The 24133-nt window shown below is 41.0% G+C and overlaps 1 protein-coding gene across 7 annotated transcripts in view; it reads left to right on the forward strand.

Moving 5' to 3' along the window:
• The window catches only part of lrp4 (low density lipoprotein receptor-related protein 4), a 164298-nt gene that overhangs the window by 59775 nt on the left and 80390 nt on the right, over nt 1-24133 (forward strand). For all 7 annotated transcript variants that reach the window (XM_070554915.1, XM_070554916.1, XM_070554917.1 and 4 more), the window contains exon 2: nt 12906-13052. In XM_070554915.1, the coding sequence (XP_070411016.1) occupies nt 12906-13052 (147 nt within the window). The remainder of the gene's footprint in view (nt 1-12905; nt 13053-24133) is intronic.

A 24133-nucleotide genomic window follows, 5' to 3' on the forward strand; every position in this document is an offset into this window, starting at 1 on the left:
GGTCTAAAATCGTCATATCGCCCAGCCCTAGTTGCAGGTTCGAGCCCCGCTCAGTCTGTCGCTGTCGTTGTGTGCTTGGGCAAGGCACTTAACCCACGTTGCCTGCTGGTGGTGGTCAGAGGGACCGGTGGCGCCTGTGCTCGGCAGCCTCGCCTCTGTCAGTGCGCCCCAGGGCAGCTGTGGCTACATCGTAGCTCATCCCCACCAGTGTGTGAATGTGTGAATGACTGATTGTGTTGTAAAGCGCCTTGGGGGGGTCCAGGACTCTAGAAGGCGCTATATCAAATACAGGCCATTTAACCTGCTCTGGACAGGACATCATTGCAAGAAGATCTTCAGAAACAGGTTCTTGCAAATGTTCTTATTGCAACTTACCCAGGAACTGTTTCATTTATGTGCTAGGTCATTGTCTTTGGTTTTAAGTCTTTTTCAAAGATGCTTTAGACTGGTCAAACCATCTGACTCATGGAAACGTAAATTACGAAAGGATTGACTGTGTGACTAATTTGGGAGAAGGGTTGTCAGGCACATATTTTTTGTACTTGTTAAAAAAAAGTGTAGCATTGAGAATAAATACTGTTAGTTATCAGCAACAGCGCCCCAGTGAGATACTGGCGTTAGGCAGCTAGTGGTTATTAAACTGGGGCAGTGAGAAGCTGAAGTTATATGAAGACCAAAGCAAACCTGAAAGAAAAAGTAAATATTGATTTCACACTCGGTGGGTGCAGGAAAAACTCAGCTCAGAATGGCTTGTTGCTTATTTTGGAGAAAAGGGAAAAAAAAGTAAATTTCTGTTTAGCTGGATTTCATTTTTTGTTCTGTTTTAGGTGATACACAACGTTTCCAAGAGGAAACACTAGTTTTAGGTCTCAAACAGCTCCTACACCAACCTTAACCAAAGGGAAACTTTTGGTCAAAAATGTCACCTCTTAAGGGAAAATACATTTGACATATTTTCGATATTTGGGGAAAAATGTTTATTTAAATTTATTTATTTTTGCTCTTCCAGTTTGTTCCTGATTCTTCTTGGTATTCTTGAACCTTTGGCTTTCCAACGATTACTTTCTTAAGCACGTTTAAATGGGAGCACAATCCAGAATAATAAACCGACTTCTTCAAAATAATTAGCTGGAAACGTATCCACAAAAACGGGTCCAGAATGCAGCTGAGGCAATACTAAAGCCTCAATCACTTAATCCTTAACAGACTGATGTTTTCCAATTTACTCTCTTTTTAATATCGGTCCGATCGGAAAAAAAAAAACATTTTCTCTGGCAGCTTGCTTTGATGTGAGAAGAATTTGTGAATTATTTATTGCAAGAATAAAATATCTACAGTAAGAGCAGATGAGCCGACAAACACAGTGTGAGAAAGTGACTTGTTACGGTATGAGTCACTCATGTTTGTCCAAAAGTTTGGCCAGCATTTTAACTACTCATCTATACATTAATATTGTCCTAAACATGAACCCAAACATTACTGAGATCCACATTCACACGTGCGTGCTGGGTGACAGGAACTGCAGGTGAGCAGTCTTCCTGTAAACACCGTCAGCCATTCATCCCAGGTTTTCAGCTGTTCCATGCTGTGAAATGTGACGGACGTTGAACACCGTCGCCGGGCAGAGATGTGGGAGGCCAGTTGTGTCTATTCTCAGTGTGCAGTGCTGCGTGACACTGCACTGTGCAGCTGAATGCAGCTAGTTTTGAACAGTTTGGAATGAGCAGTTGCCACCATGCTGAGTTGCAGCTGTCTCTCCCTGAAGTTCCACTTTTACAGCTCAATATTGCCAAAATGGGGTGGCAGGAAGACAAAAGACTGACTAAAGGTTTGACTCATTCCTTCCGTGCTCCTGTCTTTCTCTTTAAATTGTCCCTCACACTAAAAATTCCAGCTTATTCCCATTTTCCTGGTGTTTTAACTGACTGTAAGAAAGATGCAGCCTTGGCCCTCCAGGTAGTCTCCCGGGAGGTCCATGTCTAATTAACCGACAGCCTTTAGACGTTGCTCAATGCATGTGGCCACCCGCACTCTACGCTAGGTGACCATTGTGTGTCTTGGCCCTGCTGCTGCCTCCTACAATCTTCACACTTGGTTTTTAACCATTTAACTGGAATAAATGGTGAATTGACGGAACAGAGCTTGAGTATCACCTGGTTAGATCTCCTACGTCGCGGAAGCTTCTGGTTGAGCTGGCTCTTCCTGAAGGTGGGTCAGGTTTGGGTTTGTGGGATAGACTTGGTGTTTACTTTTATGAGACCACCTGTCTTGTTCCCCAGCAGACCTGTTTAGATAGTTTCAGATTCTGACCCAGCAGTGAATGATCTTTGGTGGTCTTTGCTGTGTTTCTTCTATTGAACGATTGTTCTGATGCAAAACTCATCTGCTGACGTAGCCCTCAGTGGTCAAAGAGGCCCGTTGAGCAGTCTTAATGTAAATGTGATAACTGGGCTCTGATTAATTTTTTTGTTTCAGGAAAAAAACCACGAAGTAATTAATGATCTTTTCTAGTGTTTGAAAAATGTCTTTAAATAATCTTCACCCATCCATTTTTCCTCTTATCCGTGGTCAGATGGTAACAGTAACAGATTCAAAAGAGAACCCAGATATTCTCTCCCACCAGCAACACTCTGCTGCCCCTCCTGCAGGTTGCCATGGTGTTTTTTGTTTGTTGTTTGTTTTTTATGGGGTGTATTTCATCGATTGGGGTTCAGATGGTCTTTGCTAGACCCACTTTTCAGAGAATGGAGGGGAATCCATTTTGTTCACAAACTATCTGTTGAAGCACATCACACGCCTCATCATTTGACCAATCACAGTCATGATGGAGACAGCATGTCACATACTGATTACATGCTGCAGCCTCAATATCTTGCAGTGGTTGGAGCTTCATCAAATCAAACAATATTGCCAACAAATAACACAGTTGTCTTTCAAGGACTTTGATCAGACTGGTCTCTTCTCAGCCTTTGCAGTTGTTTCCAGAAGCTAGTCATATTTTAAACCTGTTAAAATATAATATTAACAACATAAATACATTTTTCTAAGAAATGGCCACACGTAATTTGCATCGCTTTTAGCCAATCAAAGGCAAGCTGTCCAAATATCACGAAATAAGACTCCAATTTTTTTATTTTTTTTATTTTTTTTTTTCGTTTATTTCATTCAAAATAAAACATATAAACAATAAAAAATACATTACAAAAAATCAAATTTGAACAAAAGGAGCAGAATGAAGAAAAACATCTTATAATTTCTGCCCCCTTTTCCAGTAGAAATAATCAATTTATATATATTTACCATTTGTCAGACACACATACAGATTCATTTTAAACTTTTTCCTGTTCTAAATTCCAGTGCGATCATGATCATTGATTTAATTTAAATTTTCATAATTATTTAGTGCACTCAATTTGGTACATTTTTAAATATATTAAATGACATAGTCTTTTAATTTCCCTTTTAAGATTATTCCATAATTGAACACCATTTACAGATATATTCCACTCCTTAATTTTAGTTCTAAATCTGGGTTTTGTAAACACATCAGTTTCTTTCAGCATGTAATTACTAGTTCCCTTTTCAAATATCCCCTGAATGTTTGTTGGCAGAGTACCTAAATTGGCTTTATACATGGTTTGTATGATTTTCCAGTCTTTTAAATCATGACATTTCAGTAATTTATATTTAATAAACAATGGGTTTGATGGATCTCTACAGCCACTATAGTTGATGATTCTCAGAGCTCTTTTCTGTAAAATAAATAAGGGTTGTGTATAGTTTTTGTATGTTGCTCCCCAGATTTCTACACAGTAAGTCAAGTATGGAACAATCAGTGAATTGTACAATGCCAACAAACCAGAATTAGTCAGTAAAAACTTGACTCTGTGTAATACTCCTAAGGATTTGGCAATTTTACCTTTTATGTGTAAAATTGGGATTTCCATGACAAGTCTTCATCAATAAGAACTCCAAGAAATTTAGTTTATTTTACTCTTTGAATTGCAATCCCATCTATTTCCAATGACACATCACTGTTCTTTTTATCATTAAACAGTATCAAATTTGTCTGTTTTAAGATTCAGTGTCAATCTATTTATATCAAACCAGTTTTTAATTTTAATCAGTTCATCATTCATCACTTTAGCCACCTCCTCAATATTTGATCCTGAGTAAAACAGTGTTGTATCATCTGCAAATAGAATGTACTGGTGTACCGAGTGTCTTAGATACATTTACCAAGTCGTTAATAAACAAAATGAACAGTTTTAGTCCGAGAACCGACCCTTGTGGCACTCCACAATTAATTTCACATAGTTTTGATGTATGGTCCTTTATCTGAACAAACTGTTTCCTTTTTTCTAAATAAGTTTTAACCCATTGATGAGCCACTCCTCTTATTCCATACTGACGTAATTTTTGAAGTAACCTTGTGTGACCAATGACGTCAAAAGCTTTTTTCAAATCAATGAAAACACTAACAAAGACATTTTTATTGTCAATTGCTGTTGATATTTTATCCGTTAATTCCATTATTGCCATTGTAATTCCTGTTGTCTGAAGCGACTTTCTCCAGCTGACTTCTCCATGCCAAAACTGGTGCACCTGAGCCATTTTGACCCCTGAGTACAACTTACGAGGCATTCAGTCCTACTAGAGACCACTGCAAATGTATTTAAAATATGAGTGAAGGACATCTTTAAAAGACACAACTGTTCTGCAAAATATGTATAACAGTGTTTATGAAAAAAACCCTCAGGCATTACTAATGTAGGATATTTTAATATTCCAAGCCTGACAAAAAGTCCAACTAAAACTTAAAATTGTCAGCCATATTGACTGATGTGCATCTCCTCTAAAATTTTTGTCATTAAAGAAACTTCTGAAAACCCACGAACTGCTGATGGATGGTGACTATTTGCACAGTCTGTGACACGGATACTTGGTTGGTTGATTTTGGTCACCTTTTTCACACCTTCTGAGTTTGTACATATGATTACTGGAGACAAAACCCTCATCTGTTGGGTCTCTGTCTCACAGCATCTTACCATCACTCCTGAACAAAATACCTTCACTCCTTACCTCTAATCCTAACAATACATTTTATTTGTGTGTGTGTGTGTGTGTGTGTGTGTGTGTGTGTGTGTGTGTGTGTGTGTGTGTGTGTGTGTTGAAATGCCTCTTCTGTTTTGGATCACCCATTTTTGGATAATTGAATTTAACGTCCAGAAGTTGAAGTCCATATATTTTGACTGTCTGGATGAGGCGTAGTCTATACTCAAATAACAGTGATTGCTGTTTACTGGACCAGCTGTTCCTCATACAGAAACCTTTTTCAAGTTGGGGCACAACAAACCAATCCGTTTTTTTTCTTTCAACTAATTGAATTGCGTAAAAAATGTTTTCATTTATAAATTATTAGGTGGATTTTGTTAGAGAAGTACACTTGCATTGAGATATATAAAACCCTATTTATTTTTAATCAGCTTCCAAATGAAGCATCAAACTCTGAAGTAGAAGCTTATTTTTCAGGAGAGGCTTTGTCTTCTTTCAGTTTTAATTATAGAGATTTAAACAGTGGTGTAGGAAAAAATACATTTTACTTCAAATAGTTTAGTTTCACCAGACAAGGGCAAAGTGCGAGACGTATTCATGTAGAAGTTTGTAGCTGAGTAAACTGAGAAGACGGGGCCCGGCTGTCCAGATCTTCTCACCAAGGGGCTGGAGGTGGTGGACCCAGCAGAGTAGTGGCTAGGAGAAAAGCTTAACTTGACACCTGTGTTTATCTTCTCAGCCAAATGCCTTATTTTTATTTATTTACTTTTTTTTTTTTTTTACTTTTTTGCTGTTCACACGTTCACCAGCAACAGATTATTTGCTTTGTAAAATATTATTAAAAGAAACTGCTATCTCATGCATCAAATTACTTGCAAATGATTCTTTTTTTACAATAATTTATTATCAGAAATCAAAAAGTTGAGAGACAGCCTGATTTAATTTAAACAAACATCTAAACTTTACATGAAACCCTGTTCCTGTTGCCTTTCTGGAGGTAAAAGAAAGATGATGAAGTTCAACTCCCGTGGTTTTTTGTTGTCAGATGCTTCCGTTGGTTTCTTGGCTTTCATTTTTAAGTTCAAAGAAATTCCACATTATATCAGTGAACATCTGAAATGACAGTTGTGTTCATGCTCCACATGAACTGCCCTTAATAAATAGACTCGTTGCTAAACCTGTTCATAGACTTCAAAGCCACCTTCTGTCTGTAGCATAGAGTCTTGCATGTGATTTGTTATCAGTGTGATGTATCAGAGGCTCGTCACGCTGGCACTCCAAAGACACGATGCTGCCAGGCCTGGCTGCCGCATAGTCAGTGTGCGCCTTTGACTGCAGGCTTACATAACAACATAGTTTGCTGACACTTTGCTTCTTTAGTAGCATCTTGCTTTCTCTGAACAACGGAGATAATGGCCCGTCTTGTCTGGTTCTGAGACACTGTCATGCTTTGAGCTAACACTTGAGTGAGTGTGAGCTGTGAGTTTTCCTTTGTTATTATTTGTCGCGTCGGTTATCATCTGGATTGTTTAGCTTTTCAAGATTCAGATATTGGAGTTGTGATTATTGGTGCTGATTGGGACACACAAGTGAACCGTTTTATGTTTATTGTCCCAAAGTTTTCATTCCTAATGGTGATAGTCATTTTAGTTTAGTTATTGTTCTTTTCAAGAGCTGATCTATTATAAGAGCTGCATTTGTGCTTGTGCATTAAACGCATGTGTAGTTACTGGACTGATTATGTACAGTTTTACTGGTTTGGACCCACTTGTGCCTTCTGAGATTCCTCAGGTTTTTGTGTGATTGATTCAACAAGGTTTTGCAAACATCTCTTGATGGTTCTGGTTCTCATTGTCATGACTTCATCACACAATTACTACAGATTTGCTGACTGATGAGAATCTCTCATTCTACCACATCCCAAAGTAGGGGTCACCAACTCCGGTCCTCGAGGGCTACCATCCTGCACATGTTAGCTGTTTCTTCGCTCCTACACACCTGATTAAAATTAATGAGGTCATAAAGGGATGGGCATGGTCAGCAACAATACTCAGGTAGGCTGTGGTGCTTAAACCAAGCTCACTTGGTACTGAAGGGTCAATAGAGGGACAAGAACATCTCCCCCATCAGTCCTGGTTCTAACCAATTAGGTGCCCTCATAAGTTGTGGTTCATTATAAATATTTGACATCAGTAAAATGCTTTAAAGTTAAAAATATATTTTGATAACATTCTGAGTTGGGACAAGCACATAGTGGTCAGAGACAGCCAAATCAACAACAGAGAGCACACGGGTAGACAGGCCATTCAATTCAAATTCAATTCAAAAATACTTTATTAATCCCAGAGGGAAATTGATTGCTGTAGTAGCTCAGGATAATAATAATAATAATCAAGTCGTCAAAGAGTTGTTGTATATTACAATGCGTAATGACCGAGTCTAGGGTGTGCCCCCTGTTGTGAGTTGGCTGCGTGACGTGTTGGCTAAAATCCATATAATTAAGAATATTTTAAAAATCGGTCGACAAAGGGTCTAAAAGGTTATCCACATGTAAATTAAAATCACCAGCTAAAATTATTTGCTTGTAAGAGTTGTGTAAGTTTGATAAATCTCTGAAAATTCTTCTATAAAAGATGTGCTATTTTTTGGAGGTCTGTAAACTGTGACACATAAAATTTGAGGAGTCCCAAAAACAGCTGCATTATATTCAAAAGTGCTAAAATTATCAAATTAAACAGGTTTGGCGGTAAGTGTTGCTGAGATTATAAAGGCAGTACCGCCTCCCTTTTTGCTGTTCCTTGTAGAGTAAGTAAAATTAAAATTTGGTGGGGAAACCTCTGTGAGAACAACAGGAGCATCTGCACTCAGCCAAGTCTCTGTTAAAAATAAACCGTCCAGGTTGTGATCTAAACTCAAATAATTAATAATAAAAGTTTTATTCAGCAGAGAGCGGACATTTAAAAGTGCCATATTAATGGTAACTGGAGAGAGTGTGTGTGAAAGTGGAACTACTGGTAAGTGTTTAAGATTACTGTGGTTGCGTTTGTTTGTTTTATGGTGATTAGGCCGCTCTCAGCTGACAATAACAGGAATTAGTGCGCTGGTGTGAGGTCCAAGTCCAATATTTGAATAACTGTTAAAATCATAGCTGGGGTCATAGGAGCAGGGACTAGCTGGACATCAGGGTGTGGTTGAGTGGGAGGACGGGATGGAAATGGCGGGGGCAGCAGGCCATGGCGTTGTGGATAGTGGCGGTCATGGACATGCCAAACTCATTGCCAGGGCACGTGTACCCTGTCTATTTAGATGGAGCCCATCTGCCCCAAACAGGTGCCTCCTGCCCCAGAAGATGTTAAAATTATCTATAAAACCGATGTTGTGCATCACGGTGGCAGAGGAGAGCCAAGTGTTCAAAGATAAAAGTCTACTAAAACAACCAATTCCTCTGTCAAGGGTGGGAGTGGGTCCAGAGATATAAACAGACACATCTGAGTTTTTTAAAAGGTTAAAAAGGTGGATAAAATCATGCTTCAGAAGCTCAGATTGCTGCTTGTTGATGTCATTAGTTCCAGCGTGGATAAAAACCTTACTCACATGTGGATGGAGAGCAAGGAGACCAGGGTTTTTTGCAGCAATATCCTTTACCGTTGCTCCAGGGAAGGACAGAGTGAGCTCTCCTCTCATCCTTACATTCCTGATGATTGAATCCCCGATGATGAGCGTGGTGGGCGTGTCAGCGTGCTGATTGCTGTTGCCGGAAATTCGCGCATGCTGAGGTCCAGGCAGAGGAGCATCTTCAGGGCTACTGCGACGTGTTGTCGGTACAGCAGACGCGTTCCTTGGGTCCGGGGTGAAATGAAGAACTCCTCATCTAGTTCTAGCTGTGATCCATGGTTTGGCTGGAAGGCTGGAGGAGCTTGGCTGCTGCCTCATCGAGAGCTGAGATGACTCGAGCGGTGATCCTGCGGAGCGGTGGGGTCCGGGAGCTGTCAGAGGGGGGAAGTCTTGATCCAGGGCTTTGAACCTGTTGGTCAGTGTCAGGCGGGAGGGAGGAGAGCGGCGGCAAGCCCCCCATGCTCCCCTACCGCGGCTGGACGCAACTGTGGACCAGGCACCCGACACAACTGGAGTGGAGCTGGTCGGGGCTTTAGGCTTCGCCCCTTGCTGAACCCAGCGATCGTCCTCTGCAGCAGGGGAGGCATGGGCATTCGGAACCCCAAGTCCCATCAGCGACCCTATGGTGGATCCCCGCTCCGTAACCTCTTCATGCTGGAAAGGAACCATATCAGCTAGTTGGGCGCTGGTGGCGGCAGAGAAGGTCCAACCCTGGATAACAACAGAGTTGCTTGTATTTTCCTGGGTCTGCTGAAGAGTTGTAATTTTCTGCTCTAGTTCAATGACTCTTCGAGTGAGGTTGAGACAGCTGTCACAGCCAGGGCTACAGGTGAGGGGAGGCATGGTGAGGGGGGAAGAGTTGTCAGGTACGTCCCACACACTACCGCTTAAGTAAAACCATGCAATTAAAACAATTGATAACTAATTAAAACTGCACACCGAGCGGCGTTTTAAAAAAGCTGTATGCGATTATTGCGCCCAATGTCCAAGCGAAAAAGTAAAAAAATCATTAAAATCAGATAAAAACCGTGTTTTGTCAGGAGCCGAACTAACGAGCCGCTTTACTAAGGGTGACCGACTGCATGTTTCGACCACGCCAGTCACGTACTTTGAGATTTGTCAGCTTGTAAGCTTTTGTGGTTACCAAGACGTTACAATGACTACAAATCAGACATTGGCACGTCGCATATGTGACGTCCCTCCATAATCTCCTGTCTAGCATAGCTGCTACTTACCACACGGCCAGATTTATGCTGTTTTTTCCTCCTGAAGGAAGGATTTGAAGTTTGCTGAACCTACAGCCATTTTCCCTCTGTTTTTCTCCGTGTTTGGTTCTATGACATCACTTTGGTGATGGGGATTTTGCAGTCCCTGACATATTTTCACACAAAACCTAAAGTAACGTTTCTCACTGCTCAAAAATAAACACATTCTTGGCATCAAAATACGTCTTTAAAATTCATGGACATCATATGTAAAATCCATGGTACATAACAAGCAGAATTAGAAAATATTGTTTTTAGCCCCAATGACTTGCATTCACTTTTTCTGTTCTTCCGGGGACCCATGGTCCGGAAGTAGATGGGCGTGACTTAGGCTCCCTATAGCGATGCATCAGTTATATGATGAATCGGCACTTCTCTACTTTGAAGTGCTTCTGTTTTCTGGCAGGTTTTTCTCAGATGGGATAGGTCTTTGATTGCTCTAGACAGTTTGAGCTAAACAGTTTTAGATTCACTCATGGAGGACTGCGGTCTGGTGTGGTTGGCGGCTTGCAGCAAAACCCTGGTAGTTTCCTTGGCTCCGGTCAGAGCGAGTGACCTCTGCTTTTTAAAGCATGTTTGACAAATGCAGGATCTGTGATGTGGCTTCACATTGACAAGACTTCTGCTGCAGCTCACAGGCTTTTAATCCCCCCCCCCCCCCCCACACACACACACACACACAAACACACACACAAACACACATACTCACTCTTACAATCGAACAGCTCTTACAACTCTGCAGCATGAGTTACACATGCTAGACTGATGAGTATGTCAGTGGTGTGTCAGTGAATGGCTTTTGTCTCTCGGGGTTCGTCTCTACCTCCGGGCTGCGAGGACTGGAGGAATTAGAGACTGCGTAAGAAAATTAGAAAGACAAGTTTAAAGACAGGAAGACTTGGATTACGTCATCCGTCTTTTCCCATTAGTGGGGAGTTCTGGAAACAAGGAATGGGGGAAAGTGGGGAAAAGGAGAAAGGAAGGGAGGCAGCTTAGGGGGAAATGTGAAGAGAGGATTGTGGAAAGACAAGAAAGAGGGAAATGAAAAGAAAGAGGCCATTAATTTAGTGCTGTGGGAGGGATCTGAAGGTTACTGAGCTCTCCCTGCCAGGCCCTCCTGGGTTGACTGATGCCTTTGTGAGGAGGCCAGGAACCACGCACACATGCACACATATATATTTACACACACACACACACACACATGCGCGCGCACACACACACTCCAAGAAACGTTGGGTTGTGGCAGGCCAGTTTTAGTAAAGCTGACACACCAACATACAGATGGTAAATCTTTATTTACTCCTTCTGGTTTTGTGTTGCTGAGAATCAAAATAAAATGTGTTTTTATGAAGCTGTGGTTACACATCGGGGGATTAGATTTATACTCAGCTTTTCTTTGTGTTTTAGAGGATATCTATTGTTTTGGTACACGTGGATGCATGGTGTTTAAAAGAAGTCTATAAAGTGTCTGCTATTCATGAGAATTAAGCTTAGCAAAGAAAACATGTCATTAATAAATTGTAGCTTCATATTTGATCACACTTTTACATTTGTGCTTTGAATATTTAAACATGGTTTCTGTAGACTTTTGTCAAGTAAAAATTCTTGGCTAAAATATAAATCTAAAATAAGGTAATTGATGCAGAAAATAGTTTTTATTTGTTTTCATAATAAAATTGTTCCCCATAAATTATAACCCCCTCCTATTTGCTAAAGTTACTTATTCTAAGTCGGCGTAAATGAGAGTAGGTCCTCAACATCAACAAACAACCCGACTTCTGATAAGGCAGCTTTGTTTAAGTGTGACATTGTCTATGATAAATCTTTGAATTAATTTATAAAATGTGTCTAGCTCTGAATTATCTTATTTAAAAGTCTACAGAAAAACAAGTTATTCATCTTTATTTTAATTATTTCAACAGTAAACCATTTTAGGGGAATTAGTTGAACCACATACTTAAAGAAGCTGTTTACATAACCCCTATTAAAATTCCTACTTTTAGTGAAAGGTGTGTTTTTATTAGCCTTAAATCATAACATTAATAGTCACAACAAAGTAAAATTTCAACATCTGGCAGTGGTCCTTAAAGGTGTGTTTAACTGAATTTATTTTATTTTATTTAATGATTATTTCTGAATATAATCAGTCAGAGTGACTGACTGCAATGGTGTGTGGAGCAGACTCGTAGCTGCGGTTCTGCTTCATATCGCTGCGGGCTGGTGGGAATTTTTCTTCTGCTTGTAGAGTTTAGTCCTTCACAGCCATCGTTAGCGTGCTACCCTCTAGCATTAGCATTAGCCAATCTACCTGTTTTTCATGCAGGCTGAGCATGAAAATAATCTCCTACTAATCTCCTGTTTTAGCTTCTGATAGAAAGTAGATGGTGAAATGCTAGGATTTGAAAATCCTCACACTGTGATGTCACACTGTGAATTTGCATTCATGACCTCACTCATCTTGGCTCATGTCTGCCCACGGGAAGGCTTTTTAAAAAACTTTTTGCTGTGAGGAGCGAAAGAGCGAAGAGTGCATTGATGGTAGTGACTTTGCAACATGTGTTCTGTTAGCCAATCGAAGCAAGGTGTCATGAAAAAATAATGAGCAATTCTGCTATCCTCTGCCCACCTCTGCACCAGCAAATCTCTGCTTCTCAGAACAGGAGCATCATAGCTTTTTTTTAATGACTCAAGGCATTGATTTACACACAAGAACTGCAAATGTATTGAATAAATTAGGAAACCACATCTTTCAAGCTTTGGACACATCATCTATGCAATTTTGTTTTATTATGTGTTTATTGCAGTTCTGTGAAGCGTCTTTGAGTGACCTAAAAAGCGCTATACAAGTTTGATGTATTATTATTATACAAAGACTTTAAATAAAAAACACGATAAATTATGCAATCTCCATCTTTTTCTGTTAAACTGAACTTGATCAGCTCTAATCTTCTCGTTCTCTGTGTGTTTCAGGTGCTCATGGCAGCGCTGACTGTTCATGTGGGAAGAACCACTTTACTTGTGCGGTCAGTGCGTTTGGGGAGTGTACCTGCATTCCTGCCCAGTGGCAATGTGATGGAGACAACGACTGTGGAGACCACAGCGATGAGGATGGATGCAGTAAGTCTCTGTTTGTGCCGTAAACGTCTGTCTCTCCCCTTAAAAACTGAGAAATTTGCTATAATTCTTTTTTAAAGGTGCAGTATGTAAGAATATAACACATAAATTTAGAGTGAGAAAATCCCAAAAGAGTCTAATATTTCAGTCATTTTGGAAGGACGATTATACTGAAACATATTTCTGCTCTTCACGGGGATTTTCAGTTTTTCTCCTTTGAAAACAAAGGAACGTAAACGTAACTACTGTTTACCATTAGTGAGTGGGTCCTGCGAGCTAATACCGCAGCGCCGACAATTTCTAATTTGACGATGGCCGGCAAAAAGTTCCAGAGTTGTTTAAAGTGGTTGCAGTGACCAAATCTTACCACAGGATGTCATTTTTACTTCATTTCTACATAATGCACCTTTAAGTTACTCAAACTTAAAAACATGGATGCTGTTTTTACCTAAAGACCTTTCACATTCTACATAAAAAAATGTCATTTGTAAATGTCAATTTATGGACATATTAACCTGTTTTTCTAGGTGAAGTGGTGGTTTTGAGCCCAAAGAAACAGAAATTACAAATGCACATTGTTATACCAGAATTTGGGCATGAGGCATTGTTGCAAAAAATGTCCCATTGTTCCCTAACCTCACACAGTACTAGCCAGTATGCCATACCTGTTTTATTATGTATGGGTTGGCACCATAATCCCATCTAAATTGTATTCAGAGATAGAAACTTTTGTGAATTACATGCTACAAGGGCTTGCCATAAGCCTGCAATGGTGTGTGGAGCAGACTCGTAGCTGCGGTTCTGCTTCATATCGCTGCGGGCTGGTGGGAATTTTTCTTCTGCTTGTAGAGTTTAGTCCTTCACAGCCATCGTTAGCGTGCTACCCTCTAGCATTAGCATTAGCCAATCTACCTGTAATTTCACTTTTGTTTCCAAACTTTGGATTGTTTCTGCCTTTAAAATGGGTTGTGTCTTTGCTAGTTTCTCTACATTCCTCCACAGCTCCTACAGTAGATTTCCGCGTTGAGCACCAGTAAAATGTGTTCAGGCTGTGGTGCGCACATTTAATGACACTTCATATCAGTAAAAAATTAGTCGAGGGATTTAATGAATTGAACAATTGAAACTAGGGCTGGAATTGAACAATTGAAACTAGGGCTGCACAATATATAGAAAAATTATCGTCATCGCGATAACAGGACGTGCGATAGGCCCATCGCAAAGCACGTCAAAAACGGCGATAAATGTTTGGTTCAACATTTCCATCCGTGTCATACATCAACTTTTTGTAAACCAGCTCTGTTTTTTACGCGGAAGTATTATTTGACCAATCAAATGTCGCCCTTCAGATATGCGGCCAATCAGATGGGTCCGTTCATGTAATACGCCCGCCCCCTACGTAGACCCTTAGGATGGAAAGTTAGCTGCACCGTTCCCTTGTTCGTCATGCTGGCTCAGAGCAACGAACGCACTTTGTGCTGAGGTTTTTGGAATCAGCGCTGCTTTCAAACGTGAACGCGAGTCCGCTGGGTGCCGTTTAGGGCTGCAACAACGAATCGATATATTCGATGAAAATCGATTACTAAAAGCGTTGGCAACGAATTGCGTCATCGATTCGTTGTGTTGCGCAACTCTTCCAAAAGCCCCCTCCCCTCCCGCCCGCCGTTGAGCACAGACCGGTGGAGAGCCGGCAGGTGTTTGTTAGAGGAACATGGCAGAAGCAGCGAGACCCCAAAAAAGTAAAAACTTCTAAAGTTTGGGAGCATTTTCAGTTAAATCAGGCGAAGACATGCAACGTTTGTAGGTCAGACTTAGCATGGCACGGGGATACTACGGTGATGATGCAGCGTCTTAAACGCAAGCATGTCAGAATCATCAGCGAGGAAGGAGAGAGCTCGGTGTCCGGGTAAGTTAAAAACTTTTCAAAAGTGATTCACCCAAGCCCCGGATTATTACACAGGCTAGACATGCCCTAAGCTCGTTAAAAAAAAAAGTCTATAAAATTGTAAGCGCAACGCTATTAGATGGGGGGGTGGGGGGGACTCGCGCTGCTGCGAACCGGTTCCGCCGTCACATTCCCGCAGAAACTGGTTGATCACACCGGGGCCAGACTACTAACATGTGGCTTTACAACCACAATGTCCTCAGAAGCGAAAACGCTTTTAAAAGGGAGGGAGAAGTCCTAACTGTTGCTGCAGGCTGTTGTGTGAGTGCAGTTATATACTGGTTAATATATTTTTGGGTTCAGTTGCTTTCATGTGGCCTAATGTGAGTCTATTTGGGATCATTGGAATGATCAGCAGCATTTCTTGATGTGACTTTATGGCAGTTGCCCAGGGCATCATCACAAGCAGGATGGCATTCATTTACTTTTGTTTTATTTGGTATTTTTCAGTCATTTTTGGAAATAGTGATTAATTTTGATTAACTCACAGCCTATGTTTAATTACATTTAAAAATTAGTTGTTTGACATCCCCAATTATAATAAATGTCTACAGATGAGATCAAACAAAACAGATGAGAATTGCCCTTAAAGAGCAAGTCACCCCCAAATAAACTTGTTTTTTGCTGATAAACTAAATAAACGAGTGTCTAATCGTGCTGCAGACACGTGTCGTCAATAATTTGGCACTTCAGTGCATCTTAGTTAAAATTTAAATATTCTGCCTAAAACTGGCAGTGTTGTGCCGTTGTCAGGTAAAAACTCTGCACTGTATTTTAATTTAAATCTGCCACCGCTATTGGCTAAGAAGTATGCTATGATGTAAACTGGTACATTATGATGTCACAATGCTGTTGTGAGCCTGAGTGTGTGTTTGTTAGCAGCTCCGCCCTCTCGGTCTGCCAGGCAACAGCATGTGTTGCATTTTTCAAACATGAAGTGGGAGTGGAGTTAGACTCTGGTAGGGGTTGACTTGCTCTTTAAGCTGTTTAACTTGGACCAAGCATTTTAGGTCACAGATAGGTGTAGCTTAGGGTCTCTGTCTATACACCTTATAAGACAATTTAGGTGATGGCATGTTGTTTTTCTGCTATTGAACTGTTTTCTAATAATGTTGTGTTTAATAAAGTGAAGGAAGGAGAAAAATAACGTTTCCCTAGCAGTTTTTAAAAATGTCCCTATGTAATCCGATTAATCGATTAATCGTGTCGAGACCCCATCCGATTAATCGATTATCCAAATAATCGTTTGTTGCAGCCCTAGTGCCGTTAATCATTTTACCGGGCTGACTCCGACACGTGCCGGTGAACCAACCCACCTTCATGTAGCTAGTGTTCCACCGGGTGGTGATGTTAGCCCCAGGCTCCGGTTAGCTTCTAACAAAAAGGCTACAGCACTCTCCTCCCAGTCCCACCCTGCTAAAGAGGGCCTGGAAAAGTTCCCCCACACATCAAAGTGATTTTTCATTTATGAGCCTTTATAACCTTGTTAATCAGGATAGTTGATTTGCTGCTGCACATAAACTGTCAGTCAGAAGCTCTGCTAGCCGGTTATCTTAGAGTAGCTAGTTCAACTTGTTAGCTTGTTATCAGAATCATAGTTGCAGTTTCATCATCTGAGCTGCTTTTTAAGATCTAGGTAAACTTGTTCAATTTGGGGTTAAAACCAAACGTTTTCACATATTTTCCATGTAGGTTTTTTTTTTGCCAGTTTCTCTTCTGAAAGGTAGACAATTAATTTTCTCTTTCCCTCAGAAAATCTCAATATTCTCCTAGTTTGGCCCAGCACAGTTCACTTCCCAATTACAGCAACAGCCTTACATCATAACCACATAAGTGGAGAAAATGCTCAGTAGCAATGAGAGAATTTGCTGTTGCATTTAAGTGATGTTAACTATTTTTAACATTTAAACTTATTTTCTGATTTTATTTATTTGTTCTAAAAACCCTGGTAAGGGATGTTTTTCTGTATTTGGAGCATCAGAAAAAGTTTTATGGTGGAGGTGATGTTTTAAAGTCACTGAGAAACTGCATGCATGCAGTTTGTTGTTTTGCTGCTAATACAGTAGCAGGTGCAGCTGCATATTTTTGCAATAAAAATGTTATGTTGTAATGGAATTCATGCATTAGTTTTTGTTTGCTTTGAACCCCGAGCAGACATCACATGCCAGATGACATCAACACTGCATACTTTAGTATTTGTTCATTTATCGTGAGTAATATCGATATCGCAATATTAACCCTTTGATGCATAATGGTCACTACAGTGGACAGGTTTTCAAAATTGTTATTTATTTCTGTTTGCCATTAAGCACAGCTGTTGAAGACTTTATGGCATGTGAGCCCCTCCATTTGGACTTCAGTAAGTCAAGCCAACATATTTCATGTTCAGAATGCACGCTGTCCACTGAGATGGACATTTAATAAATTATTTGTAAATTAACAAAATGTCACCAAAAATATTTGTTGAAATGTGTTTCATTCACACCTAAAGATGAATGAAAAAAATTGTTTAAAAATCATGGTTGAAGATCTCATAATTCATGCATCAGAGGGTTAAGCACTGTTATCGAATATCGCAGGTTTTCCTAATATCGTGCAGGCCTAATTGAAACCATTCATTGATTCGTTTCAGCTGTACAAAAAATTGCTGCCTTGAGTAACATGAAATAACATAATGACTTAAGGTATTGTGGGATTTTGTGATGAAAACATTGTGATGATCATCTTTGCAACTCTTTAGCACACCTAAAAAGGGTCACGTAATAAAACTGACCTGTAATCTTAACCGTAAAGCAGCAATGCAAACAAATATTTTCTCAGATTTCAACACCAATGGCATTCTATTTAAAGATTTATAATCTGAAATACATGTTTTGTTTTGCACCAGCCTCTTGAGCAAGGCATCAAACCTGTCACCACAAAGCCAAGACTCTGTTTGTTGTTCTCATTAGAACAATTTTGCCTGCATGACTCGTGAAATCTGTTATAAATATGAAAGTGTGCTGTTTTACTACTATAGACAGTTAAAAAAAACTGTTATTGAGCTCCTGTTGATCCCATCACCACCCGGTGAATCAGTGAATGGCTCTTTGGTCAAGAGGGGTGATATTTCTCAGCTAGGTTCTCTCCTTGGTGAATGAAGCAAGCACAAAAAAATGCTTGAGTGACTTTTGGCATCAGATGAATTTGGCCTGGAGGTTAGTCTTGGCAGCCGAGGCAGACTGAAGTATTTTCCTGCAGAGCATGTCAGTTTGTCAAGTGGAGGAGATGTTCGCTGCTCTCCTTTTGCACTCCTGTGTATTGATGGGCAACATCAATGTGAGGGTCTTTATTCTCCTCGCTGCTTGCTCTTTGAGCACAGAGGCAGATGCTGCCTTTTTGTGAGGCACTTCCTCATTTTCTTTTAGAGGCTTGTGCGTGTGCGTGCACGTGTGTGTGTGTGTGTGTGTGTGTGTGTGTGTGTGTGTGTGTGTGTGTGTGTGCTTCCTCCATCACTCTTCTTCTGTCATATTAAGCCCGTAAGGGGGTGGGGGAGGGTATGCAAAGTGTTATTGATCTCTGGCTGGTTGAATGTTTAGTGAGTCAGATTGCCACATATTGATTCGTGGTATGTTACTTATTTAAAGAGACACATGGAAGCAGCTAACAGATATCAGAGCATCTAGCTAGACCTTCCTAATCCATTAGTACTGTATGATCGATTCTCTGCTTTATCACTCCGTGGTTGGACGATCGCTCTCATAGACATGCTCAGTTCAGTCTTTTATCCGCCATGTTCATGTCAAGAGGATCTATTTTGCTTAAATGGCCAACCCCTGAAATGTTGCTACACAAATGGAATATCTTGCTGCTGCATCATTCCTCACAGAGCAACGAAATACTTTAGTTATGTTTTCTAAAATGTGGAAAAATATTTAATGAATTTCTGCTTAGAACTCAAGCATATAGAAAACGTTGTGGCTGTAACGTGCTGAAGCAGTTCATTTAATTTTCATTTGAATTAAACATTATTTACATTAAACTGCATTTCGTTGTTTAGTTGAATTAATTTGTTAAATTTTGACCCAAGTACATTTTCAGGTTGAAACAGTCAGTTGTGGGAAACCAGTTAAACAAGAGGATAAAGACAGATTCAACTTGAACCCAAACAAGAGTGTCCTAACTGACCAGAGGGCCTTCTGCAGCCCAGGACAGATGACTGATCAGCCGTTCCAGCAAATCCTCATAATACTATTAAGTGTCCTCTTATGTGGCATCTTCTCCTGGTATCTGGTCCAACCCAACATTAGTTGACAGCTCAGCTCCTCTATTAACCTGAGTGTTCAAAGCATATTGCCACAGGTTGGATGATGCCTGTACAAAATCAATCATCACCTTGCAATTTAGGATACCCCAGTACCAAGTTTACTCATTGGCATCCTGATTTCATTGGCATCTGTGCCTCATGGCCAACATCTGACTTCCCCACCAGTCTAAAAACTAAACTGCACTTGGGTTCTGATCAGGCGGCAGTTCCTCCTAACTATGCCATACCTATTTTATAAATAAAATACATTTTAATTAAATATTCATTCTTTATTTTACAAGCACACAGAGCCGCATCAGATGGATGCACATTGCGACTCCCTGGTCTAGAGCAACTCGAATGTTGAAGAAAGTCCAACCCTTCTCAAGATATTGGGTTCCAGAATCAACCCTATGATTTTAGTCGAGTCCAACTAAGCCTAGGCAGTACCACTCAACTGCTTCCACAAGTTCCTGCTCCGCTCCTGTCACTCCTTCATGCCCCAAATGTCAGTCTTGGGATTGGAGCACCAAAGGTTTCACTCTGGTTTTCTACTCAATCCACAATGCACTGGACCCTTCATGCTCATCCTGCAGGTGGTGGGCTCACTGACAAGCCTATTTAACCAGTCTGGTCATGGCCTGGCTGAGCACCATGGGTTGCCAGCTAGCAGGTGTTTGTATGTAGCCCCAACCTCAGGTCCATATCGTCACAGCCAGGCTAGGACCCTGGTAATCCCACCAGGTCTTGCACTCCACACTCACCCATCACGTACAACCCATTTTCTGTGAGAGAAGCGACCAAAAGGAAATGCTCCGTAAAACAATTTGCTGGCTTGATTATCACTTGTAAGTTGCTTTGGACTAAAGCGTCTGCTAAATACATAAACACAATGTATGCTTCTTTGATTAAAATAAAATGAAGTCTCTAGCTTGAAAATTATTTAAGGTAGGTAAGATAGTCAGACACGGTTGTGTACGTTTGTGTTGTTGACTTCTGTAAAGCTGACTGAATTATTACGGTCAAAAGCCAGGAAGTCAGACGTTACGGTTTTATGGATCGTGGTTTAAACACTGCAAAGAATAGAATTTTCAGAGCTTCGCTGTGCGGAGGGCAGAGATTAGTGTTCACATTTCAGATTGGCAGGCTTGTGGCACCGTGAGAATGTGGAATCACAATAAACACACACACACAGAGAAACAGAGGACCAAGTCTTTTCTGGTGAATTGAAGCAGTGTAGTATGTGGCATCCAGACTTTATTTGAACTTTAATGTTTTTATCGTTATGTCAGTTTAACAATTAACAGACAAAGCATGACTGTTTTCAAACACCACAGAGGAATGTGTGTGTGTGTGTGTGTATGTGCGCGCGTGTGTGTGTGCGTGTGTGTGTGTGTGTGTGTGTGTGTGTGTGTGTGTGTGCTCGTGTGTGTGCGTGTGTGTGTGAGAGATCTAATTACAAGTTGGAAATCATGTGAAAGACGTGTAGTTGAGAGCTCTGGTGGGTGTGTTTGTTAAGCGAGTGTCCTACGCTTGTGTTCTACCTGATACATTTTCATAGCTGTGCAGAGACCAAAGAGGGAGTGGCAAAAAGTTGATGAGAGACTAGGAGAGTCCTTTAAAAACGTCCTTTGTGCAGACTTGTGTGATTGTGTGTTTAGGATAGTGATCGGGAACTACGATCGTCAGTGAAGGAATTCTACTGGAGCTGCTGTTGGGCGTAGGGGAAGAGGGAATTGACTTTACAGCCATGTGTTCTCCTCTTAAACCTCCTGTAAGATCTACCTGTTTGTACCAGACCACACTGGGTGAGGGGGTCTTCCCAGGGTGACCATAAATGTACCCTTTGAAGCAAAACCCATAAAGTTAAAGCGCCACTAAAGCGTGCTTCCTTGCTTGTCGGGTGTACGTATAAACGTTTAGACAAGGAATTCCAAGTCATTTTATAATTATAAATGGAGGACTTTTCGGGTATCTTTGGTGCTCTTTGTTGGTCAAAACAGAGTTAAAGAAAACAGGGTAATGAAAAACAAAAGGAGGATAATTAGACATGACCAAGGCAGTACTTTGATTTATGTAACAATTCACCAAATAATTTGCTGCCAGTGTCTCTGGGCTGGTAACTGTAGATCAATGTTAAAATATTCAAATCTGAAGACTTGTCACCACTTTCATTGTGTTTATTTCAATATCATGTTCAGTTCCCTCCCACTCTGCACATGTATTGATTGGCATCTTCCATCTCCTCTACACTCTCCAGAAAATCTGCTGCCTGGATTCTTACTTTTTCACCTCATTTTGAGCAGATCAAAGGGATCTCCTAACCGCAAAGTGAAGTGCGCGTTTCGATGCTGCGTCAGTGAGGTGAAATCGCCGCAGCACAGGTGATGAGCTCCGCAGTAGCAGAGCGCTTCAGGAACAAATAATACAAAGTAGAGAACGTGCGGACATGAACGATCGTGTGTTCATTATAGTTTTTGGTTTGCGCCACGTTGAGAATGGACCGTGCTCTGGACGCAGCAGCCTGGAGCGCACCAACGATTAGCGCTCTGCCGCTCTCTGTGCTCTCTGCTCAAAAGAACCCCCGGTACACTGAGAGTCCATAATGATGTAATATAGGTAGAAACGTCTTTTTCCGGCTCTCCCTGGATGTGTAGGATATCCGGCTTCCCCATAATTCAATCCCTGCTCCTGGATGAAAAACCAGACACCCGAACAGAGAGTGAAAAGTGGACATGTCCGGGGAAAAGAGGACGTATGGTCACCCTAGTTTAATATAAAGCGGGAGATTACAGATACAGTATTTTGCTCGTGCCCCTGCTGCCCTGGGCCTGGGCCCTTTAGAGTTTGTGGACCCCTGGGCAATTGCCCAGTTGTCCATATGGTTAATCCGGCCTTGCCTGCAGAGCTCCGTGCAATAGGAAACTGAGCACCGACCAGAACTAACCAATAGCGTTAACGTACCGCTTAGATGCTTCAAATTTAAGGAATACCTCGGCTGATGCAGAGTTGATGAACTTTTCATGGACAAGAAAGTCTCTAAAATATAAATACAGGAAAACACAACATGACATGAGAATAATACTCGTAAAACAACGTGTTTTAACTCTTTTTGTCAGCTTCAGAAGCACATTTACAAACAGAAACGTGAAGTCGCCATCTTAAAAAAACAGAACAACAGACTTTTTGTGTGATATGCTTGTCAGCCACTAGATGGTGCCATCGGATAAGAGAAATACTCCAGAAAGAGACTTTAAGGCCTAGTCCAGACGTAGCCATTTTTTTTAAACGAATATCCGCCCCTCCAAAAACTTGCATCCACACCACCTCATTTAAAAAAAGAACTGTCCACACGTACCCGGATAAATACGTTGTTAAGGACATGCCAGACCTGTAGGCGGCAGTACTTCCCCCGTTCTTAACCTCGTCCTTCGTCTGTGGTCTTCCGCAAGGAGCAGTAATTCCGCTTGCAAAAACAAACAAGCAAAAAGCGCTTGGACAATTGATAAAGCGAGCGCAGCTCTGAGGGCATCCATGCTGTCGGCTAGTGTAAACACAGGTCGCACACGTGATGTCAGCATTTTTTTGTCGCGGAAAGTGACGTTGCGGACCTTAAAACTCCGGTTTTGTCTGTCCACACGCAGACACCCAAAACGGAGAAAACGCAGATCTTCACTTTGGCCGGAGTTTTTAAAAAGATCCGTTTTCGTGTGAAAAAACTCCGTTTTCGTGTGGATGACAGGCCAAAATGTAGAAAAATATCTACGTTTTGTCAGATCCCCGGCTACGTGTGGACAGGGCCTAAGTAGCGGTAGTAGTGGTAGTGGTTCACGCATACATAGGAGTGAACAATTCTTAGTATGTATTCACTTCACCGATTAATGATAAACCCTTCCAAGGCACCACTTAATCAGAGTTAGTTGTGGAATCCCACAAAGGGGATCTATCTGAGCTTCAGATGTGGGAACTAACAAAGAAAGTATGCCCGACACAAATGGTGCAAGAAAAGAGGTTAAAACTGTTATATAAAAAATAACGGTGTATGCACGGTTAAAATAGATGTTTAGGGCTCTGATTAACTTCCTTTAATGTTTGTCAGTGTTGGGATGATCAGAAGAATCTGTTTCCTTGCCTCACCAGTCAAAGAGCTTGTTACTGGGCTACACATCAAGGGCAGAAGACTAATTAGCTTTGAAGAAATTTAATCAAGACATAACTCAGACATTTCAGCTAATTAATAATCACCCTTTTTCTGATTTCATTTACACAGCTGCCAGAGTTCTGGATGGTAGACTTTATTATATTTGATTGCAGGCCAACCTCATGGGCTGAGTTATGTCTGTGATGAAGCTTTAGCTCTATTGGAGAGGTACATGTTTATGTTCTTGGCAGCACCTCCTAATCCATAAACCCCCATAAAGAAGAACGGAGCCTGCCTTTATAGAAGTGGTTATTTAAAAAATCGCAGGAGGCACTTATTGTGTTGAAGGTTGTTCTGTCAGAAGAGGACGAGTGAAGTGGAAAGTTAACGATAAAGGACAACGAGGCGCCTGCTTTGTGTTATGGTTGGAGTGTTTTCAGCTACATCTTTTACTGATGATGTTCCTCATTCCGTTTATTTATTTATTTATTTTTTTGTCTGGATTTGATCAAGAAAACTTTTGTGTTACAAGTAATTTTTTGAAGTCGATGCAACATGGGTTTTGATGGATATGACTGGATACGTTCATGTTTTCACCTGCACACTAGGTATTGACCCTTTGCACCGACGTCACCTAATCACGTGGGTCCACCATGCTGGATGGCAAAAGCTTGTAAACGGTGAGCGGCACGAGTACCAAACAAAGGGGAAAG

Source organism: Nothobranchius furzeri, chromosome 9, assembly GCF_043380555.1.
Source record: "Nothobranchius furzeri strain GRZ-AD chromosome 9, NfurGRZ-RIMD1, whole genome shotgun sequence".
In the NCBI taxonomy this organism is placed as follows: Eukaryota; Metazoa; Chordata; class Actinopteri; order Cyprinodontiformes; family Nothobranchiidae; genus Nothobranchius; species Nothobranchius furzeri.